Source organism: Rhinopithecus roxellana, chromosome 8 (genome assembly GCF_007565055.1).
Source record: "Rhinopithecus roxellana isolate Shanxi Qingling chromosome 8, ASM756505v1, whole genome shotgun sequence".
NCBI classification, from domain to species: domain Eukaryota; kingdom Metazoa; phylum Chordata; class Mammalia; order Primates; family Cercopithecidae; genus Rhinopithecus; species Rhinopithecus roxellana.
The window spans coordinates 6,706,985-6,714,967 of NC_044556.1; the positions used below are offsets into that span (position 1 = coordinate 6,706,985).

Genomic DNA, 7,983 nt, shown 5'->3' on the forward strand with positions numbered 1-7,983 from the left:
AGTGGACAGGGGAAAATGGAAAATTTGAGAAATGCACCCCAGATGCTATAATCTATTAATTTACCCTCTCACCTAGCAAGGTTCTACCAGCACTCCTTCCTGCATACGGTAAATTTATCTTAAAGCCCTCCAAATACCACCCTCAGAAACCCCACCAGCTTCTGTAGATAGATGCTAAAAAAGTCAAAATTAACACATTCCTTCCCAGAGTTTTAAATAGTAAAATGCTGAGAATAGAGGAAGCTTTTCTCTTCATTTCTAAGAGCCAGTAACCATGGTATTTTATTTCTTCCTACCTAAGGAGGGAAAGAATCTAGAATTTTCTCCAGATTTATTATCTAACAATATAGCTAGCACTTAGGGAACGCACTTAACGTAAACGCTCAACTACGCAGGGCACAGTAGCTCACGCCTGTAATTTCAGCACTTTGGAAGGCCTAAGCAGGAGGATGGCTTGAGCCCAGGAGTTTCAGACCAGCCTGAGCAACACCCGGAGACCCCGACTCTTCAAAAAATAAAAAAATTAGCCGGGCATAGTGGTGCTGCGCCTTTGATCCCAGCTACTCGGGAGGCTGAGATGGAAAGATCGCTTGAGCCCAGGAGTTCGAGGCTGCAGTGACCTGTGATAGTGCCAGTGCATCCCAGCTTGGGCAACAGAGGGAGACCCTTTCTCAAAGAAAAAAATTAAATATGTAAGTGCTCAACCACATTCACTTTTTTTTTCTTTTTGAGACGGAGTCTTGCTCTGTCGCCCAGGCTGGAGTGATCTCAGCTCACTGCCAGCTCCGCCTCCCGGGTTTACGCCATTCTCCTGCCTCAGCCTCCCGAGTAGCTGGGACTACAGGCGCCCGCCACCTCGCCCGGCTAGTTTTTTGTATTTTTTAGTAGAGACGGGGTTTCACGTGTTAGCCAGGATGGTCTCGATCTCCTGACCTCGTGATCCGCTAGTCTCGGCCTCCCAAAGTGCTGGCATTACATACAGGCTTGAGCCACCGCGCCCGGCGAACCATATTCACTTTTAATCTCCATAAACTAAGTTTCACACATTACAATATGAGGAGAGTAAAATCACAGAAAGGAAAAACGGAGGGAGTTAGTATTTAATGGCTACACTGTTTCCGATGATGAAAAAGTTCTTGACATCAAGTAGTAACGGTTACAGCATACTGAGTCAGTGCACTCAGTATCCCTGAATTGTAAGCTTAAAAATGGTTAAAATGGCAAACTCTACGTTATGTCTATTTTACCACAATGAAATAAATGTCTGGGAAATTCAATGTATACCCAGGCTTCTCCTCCCTTCCCGGCCGCTGATCTTGGAGCCAAAACCTCTCTCTCAAATGTCTGTAATCAGAATGAATGAGTTTCACCGGAGCACAAGTCGATGCTTCCCCCACTTTAAAGAAACTTTTAAAAGCCAAGAAGTGAAAGAGCCCCGAGCAGGACTCGAAAAGCTGATGGAGCCTGGAAGTAAATGAACCCGCCTCATGACAGAACAGCTTCCCCAGAAACACGGGAAAAAGGGGATTCCTTTCCCGACTTCGTGTCTCCTTCTGAGGGTGAAGGTTGAGCAGCAGATCCCATCTCTCCACTAATACCTGCGGCGCACCCGGGGAAGAGCGGGAAGCAGCGAGGGACTTGAGCCAGGGCCAGAGCGTGGGACGAGGGGCTGTGCCGAGGAAGGCACTTCCGGTGGAGCGGGGTCGGCGCGCGGGGACTGAGGGGCGGGGCAGGAAGAGAGCCCCCGACCCGGCCTCGCGGCCCTTCCTGACGCCTCCCCCGCTCGGTTACCGTTGACTCGGGGTGACTGCGCGCGAGACCCCGGGCGCGCACCCCCTCTTCCTCCCACGTTACGGATCGGAAAACAGACCCAGGGAGGAGAGGGGGTTGGGGGGTGAAACCCAGCCTCCGAGGTTACCCTCCCGGGGAGCGGTCGGGCCGGCCTCGGAGGCTCTCCGGTCCGGGCCCGCGCCATCAACCACCATGCGCAGCAGCTGGGCCTGAGGCCTCGGCGACGGGGTTGGCCCCGGCCTGGAGGGACGGAGGGACCCGAGGCTCGAGGTCCGGGGTAGGGGACGATTCTGGAGGCTCCCCCGGCTCCCCGCTCACGGCCCCAGACGCCGCCACCCTAGGCAGGCGGTATGGGAACAGCCGGGACCGAGGCCGCGCCGGGGCTAGGCCGCCAACAGACCTAACGGAGCCGCAGGCCGCGGAGAGGAACCCTTACCCCGGGCAAGGGACCATAGAATACTTACCCCTTAGGGCCCGGAGTCCCGTTGCCGCTCGGCACGCCGGGCGCGCCGCTCTCTTCCTCCATTTTGATCTCCGTCGCCGCCACCTCGGCCGCCGCTTCGACCCCTGCCGCCATTTTCTCCGCGTCTGGGCTTTGTGTGAGCGAACGGGGTGCACCGCGCTGCGCCTGCGCGCCCACGTGACCCGACGCGACCAGTAGCACTTGAGCGCGCCGCTGCCGGCTGCCTCCTTGGGCCCACCCGCCTTGGGCCACGCCCCCGCCGCGCGCAGTCGCAGACCGGCAGCTGTTGATCCCTTCAGTCTCGAGATACACTCGCGTTAGGCACCGACTGGCTGTACCGGGCGCGCGTCCTCGGAGTCCGATAGAGGAAGCATCTCCCCACGCCAACCCACACACACCTAGACCTAGTCACAACCAGAGCTGGAGCAGAGGGGAAGCAATGATCCTGTCTAGGGATTCCTGGAAGTTTTAGATCAAGCTTGTCCAACCCGCAGTCCGGCACATGATTCGTAAACTTTGTTAAAACATTGTATCTTTTTCTGTGATTTATTTTATTTTTGTAACGCAATTGCGCGGTTTTCCAGCGCGAACTTTGTAGGCAACAACGGAACGGCATGGAATAATATCAGAGTATTATCCGTAATTCGCATTATAATTGCAAACAGTTCGGCCAGAAGAAATGGAAAACTTAAAATTCACTAATAATGGAGCCAGACGCGGTGGCTCACGCCTGTTATCCCAGCACTTTGGGATTGGGAGACCCAGGCGGCGGATCACCTTAGGTCAGGAGTTCGACACCAGCCCGGCCAACATGGTGAAACCCTGTCTCTACTAAAAACACAAAAATTAGCTGGACGTGGTGGCGGGCGCCTGTAATCCCAGCTACTTGGGAGGCTGAAGCAGGAGAATCGCTTGAACCCGGGAGGCGGAGGTTGCAGTGAGCTGAGATCATGCCACTGCACTGCAGCCTGGGAGACAGACTGAGACTCCATATCAAAAAAAAAGATTACTGAGTACTGGGCTTAATACCTGGGTGATAAAATAATCTGTACAACAAACCCCCATGACAAGTGTTTACCTATTTAACAAACCTTCACATTTACCCCCAAACCTAAAAGTTAGAAACATAAAATTAAAAAAAAAATTAATGGCCGGGCGCGTCGGCTCACGCCTGTAATCCTACCACTTTGGGAGGCCAAGGTGGGCAGATCACGAGGTCAGGAGATCAAGACCATCCTGGCCAACATGGTGAAACCCTGTCTCTACTAAAAATACAAAAAATAGCTGGGCATGGTGGCGGGCGCATGTAATCCCAGCTGTTAGGAAGTCTGAGGCAGGAGAATCGCTTGAACCCAGGAGGAGGAGGCTGCAGTGAGTCGAGATCGCACCACTGAACTCCAGCTTGGTAACAGAGCAAGACTCCATGTCAAAAATAAAAAATAAAAAATAAGCCTAAAGAGCGAGAGGATTCTGTTGCAATGTTGCATAAAATGAATTGTGACAGAATTCAGGGTGTATTCTGTACTAGGCATAATGCCATATGGTCTTATTTTTGTGTGCATGTGTGTGGTTTCAGTTTTGTGGTGCTGTGCAGCCTCCAATATGCCATCTTCCAAGTGCAGACAGTCGAATTGGCGCCATCAGATGTTACATGCACTTGTGGAAACTCGGGCAGTAATTTTTTTTTTTTTTTTTGAGACGGAGTTTCGCACTTGTTGCCCAGGCTGGAGTGCAATGGCACGATCTCGGCTCACTGCAACCTCTGCCTACTGGGTTCAAGCGATTCTTCTGTCCTAGCCTCCTCAGTAGCTGGGATTACAGGTGCATGCCACCACACCCGGCTAACTTTTGTATTTTTAGTAGAGACAAGGTTTCATCATATTGGTCAAGCTGGTCTCGAACCCCTGACCTCATGATCCACCCACCTCAGCCTCCCAAAGTGCTGGGATCATAGGTGTAAGCCACCGCGCCCGGCCTTCAATGCAGCAATTATCAATAATACTTTTTTTTTTTTTTTTTTTTGGATACAGTCTTGCTCGGTCACAAAGGCTGGAGTACAGTGGCGCCATCTCGGCTCACTGCAACCTCCACCTCCTGGTTTCAGGCGATTCTTCTGCATCAGCCTTCCAAGTAGCTGGGATTACAGGTGCACACCAAGACGCCTAAGTTTTGTATTTTTTAGTAGAGATGGGGTTTCCCCATGTTGGCTAAGCTAGTCTCGAACTCCTGACCTCAGGTGATCTGCCCACCTCAGCCTCCCAAAGTGCTGGGATTACAGACATGAGTCACCGCACCTGGCCTACCAATAATATTTCAATCTACCTTTGTAAATGATAGCTGACTGCAACCTTGAACTCCTGAGCTCAAGCGATCCTCCCGTTTAGCCTGTCAAGTAACTGGGACTGCAGGTGCACGCCACTGCATTTGGCTAATTTTTTATTTTTATTTTTTGGTACAGATAGGATCTTGCCATTTTGCCCAGCATGGTCTTGAACTCTTGAGCTCAAGCGATCCTACAACCTTGGCCTCCCACAGTGCTGGGATTACAAGCGTGAGCCGCTGTGCTGGTCCTTAGAGGATTATTAAAGACAGGTTAACACCAAACTAAAACTCTTCTCTCTGAAAGTATTGGAATAGATTTGCAAAGAAAGCAGTTTTCCTTCTCTCTCTGATTCTCTTTTTGTAGAGACAGGGTCTCGCTATGTTGGCCAGGCTGGTCTCTAACTTCCTGCCTTCAAGCAATCCTTCTGCCTTGGCCTCCCAAAGTGCTGGGATTTCAGGCATGAGTCACCCCACTGGTCTCTCTTCTTCCTGGCATGTCCTGAGGCATCTGTACGTCAACTGCTGGGGCACCAAACACCAAAGTTGGCCTGAGGAAAGATGGGTGTCAGGCTGTAGGGAGTTCAGTTGCAGGGGCAGGGAAAGCCCCCTGAGGGGCAGCAGCGCTCATGCGCACAGGTGTGATGCTCTGTTTTTGCAGACCACTGGCGCCTCAGTCACCCCATGTATAGGAGGCTCTGCCCATTTCTCTGGCCACCTGCCCCTCAATCACACTGCTCCAGCCCTGGGGTTCCTACCTGCTGCTCTTCCTACAGGCTAAGCAGTTTCCAGCCTCTGGGCCTTTGTGCTTAGCTGTTTCCTCCACTCCCATGGCCACACAGACTTCTCCTTGCCCTTCCAGTCTGGGCAGAGTTTTTCTTCCTTTGTGAGTGAGCTACATACCAGGCAGGGATTCATATGGAAAACAGGCCTTGTGGCCGGGCGCGGTGGCTCACGCCTGTAATCCCAGCACTTTGGGAGGCCGAGGCGGGCGGATCACGAGGTCAGGAGATCGAGACCATCCTGGCTAACACGGTGAACCCCTGTCTCTACTAAAAATACAAAAAATTAGCCGTGCATTGTTGTGGGCGCCTGTAGTCCCAGCTACTCGGGAGGCTGAGGCAGGAGAATGGCGTGAACCGGGGAGGCGGAGCTTGCAGTGAGCCGAGATTGCACCACTGCTCTCCAGTCTGGAAGACACAGCGAGACTCCGTCTCAAAAAAAAAAAAAAAAAAAAAAAAAAAAAGGAAAACAGACCTTGAGCAATTAGCCCCTCCACTCTGAGACTCAGTTTGCCTAACTGCAAATATGGATAATAAGAAATGCACCAGGCTGGACGCGGTGGCTCACGCCTGTAATCCAAGCAGTTTGAGAGTCAGGTGGATCATTTGAGGTCAGGAGTTCAATACCAGCCTGGTCAATATGGCGAAACCCTATCTCTACTAAAAATACAAAAATTAGCCAGGCATGATGGTGGGTGCCTATAGTCCCAGCTACTCAGGAGGCTGAAACAGGAGAATTGCTTGAACCCGGGAGGCAGAGGTTGCAGAGAGCAGAAATAGCGCCACTGTGCTCTAGCCTGGGCAACAAAGTGAGACTCCGTCTCAAAAAAAAAAAAAAGAAAGAAAGAAAGAAAAGCACCAGAACTCACCTTTCAGGGCTGCCCTGAGCTTTAAAAGCAGACAGATGCCAAGCGCCTTTAAATGTAGAAGAATCAGCAGGCAGAAAGCACTCAAGAAGTAGGTGCTGTTATTAGAATAACTGCATTCTGGGCCAGGCACAGTGGCTCACTGTAATCCCAGCACTTTAGGGAGGCGAGGTGGGTGGATCACCTGAGCTCAGGAGTTTGAGACCAGCCTGGCCAACAGGATGAGACCTCATTTCTACTAAAAATACAAAACTTAGTTGCCTGTGGTCCCAGCTACTTGGGAGGCTGATGCAGGAGACAATCGCTTGAACCCGGGAGGCGGAGGTTGCAGTGAGCCAAGATTACACCACTGCACTCCAGCCTGGGTGATAGAGTTAAGACTCTATCTCAAAAACAAAACAAAACAAAACAAAAACAAAACAAAACAAGAAAAAACCACATTCTGCATCTTTCCTGAGTCTTCCTCCAAAAGAAGTCCTGGGGTCACCCCAGCTCCACTTCCTACAGCTCTGGGACCTTAGATTAAGGCTTCCCTGCCCTGTGCCTCAGTCTTCTCACCTATAAAATGGAGGTAATAACCACTTCTTCCCTAACAAGTGACAGTCAGAGGAGGGAAAGACTCAGAACTATGCCTCATCTATAGTGACCCTAAGTCAGTGTGGATATTGTCACCATTTAAAAACAAATCGTTTGTTTGCCTTAGAGACAGGGTCTTGCTCTGTTGCCCAGGCTGGAGAGCAGAGGCATAATCATAGCTCACCGCAGCCTGGAACTCCTGGATTCAAGGGACCCTCCCACCTCAGCCTCCTGAGTAACTGTGACCACAGGTGCATGCCACCATGCCCAGTTAATATATTTATTTATTTATTTAGTCAAGACAGGATTTCACTATGTTGCCCAGGCTGGTCTCAAACTCCTAGACTCAACTGATCCTCCTGCTGAAGCCTCCCAAAATGCTGGGGTTACAGGCATCAGCCACCAGGCCGGGCCCGTGCTGGGCTCTCTACACTTACTAAAAACTAATAGTGGCTAGGCGCAGTGGTGCACGCCTGTCGTCCCAGCTGCTGGGGAGGCTGAGACAGGAGGATTGCCCGACCCCAGGAGGTTGAGGCTGGAGTGAGCCGTGATTGTGCCACTGCACTCCAATCTGGGCGACAGAGCAAGACCCCATCTCAAAAAAAGAAAAAAAGAGGCCAGCATGGTCTCTGGACTGGTAGAGGCAAAGTAAGAGGAAATTGTTATTACGTCCACTTTATTTTTCTATTTTTCATTTTTTGAGACAGAGTTTCACAATGTCACCCAGTCTGAAATACCGTGGTGCAACCGATCTCGGCTCACTGCAACCTCTGCCTCCCGGGTTCAAGCGATTCTCCAGTCTCAGCCTCCAGAGTAGGTGGGATTTCAGGCATCTGCCGCCACATCCCGATAATTTTTTTTTTGTATTTTTAGTAGAGACAGGGTTTTGCCATGTTGGCCAGGCTGGTCTCGAACTCCCAACCTCAGGTGATCCACCCATCTCGGCCTCTCAAAGTGTGATTACAGGTATGAGCCACCATGCCCAGCCCTTATGTATATTTTAAAAATCATTTCTTTTATAACCCTGCTACCTGATTTTCACTTGAAGACCAAGACTTTGCTTCTTCCCATGGGCTTCAGGACAGATCCCTCAAAACAAGCCAGTGGTTTTTTTTGTTTTTGTTTTTTTTGAGACAGAGTCTCGCTCTCTCACCCAGGCTAGAGTGCAATGACGATCTTGGTTCAT

At 50.9% G+C, this 7,983-nt stretch overlaps 1 protein-coding gene across 10 annotated transcripts in view; it reads right to left on the reverse strand.

Moving 5' to 3' along the window:
* Nucleotides 1-2,780, reverse strand: part of HNRNPM (heterogeneous nuclear ribonucleoprotein M) — a 43,906-nt gene extending 41,126 nt beyond the window's left edge. For 7 of the 10 annotated variants that reach the window (XM_010388836.2, XM_010388837.2, XM_010388835.2 and 4 more), the window contains exon 1: nucleotides 2,256-2,780. In XM_010388836.2, the coding sequence (XP_010387138.2) occupies nucleotides 2,256-2,368 (113 nt within the window). In that variant the 5' untranslated portion in view covers nucleotides 2,369-2,780. The remainder of the gene's footprint in view (nucleotides 1-2,255) is intronic. The other 3 variants (XM_010388840.2, XM_010388838.2, XM_010388839.2) reach the window with 2 other exon arrangements.
* Between the last annotated feature and the right edge of the window lie 5,203 nt (nucleotides 2,781-7,983).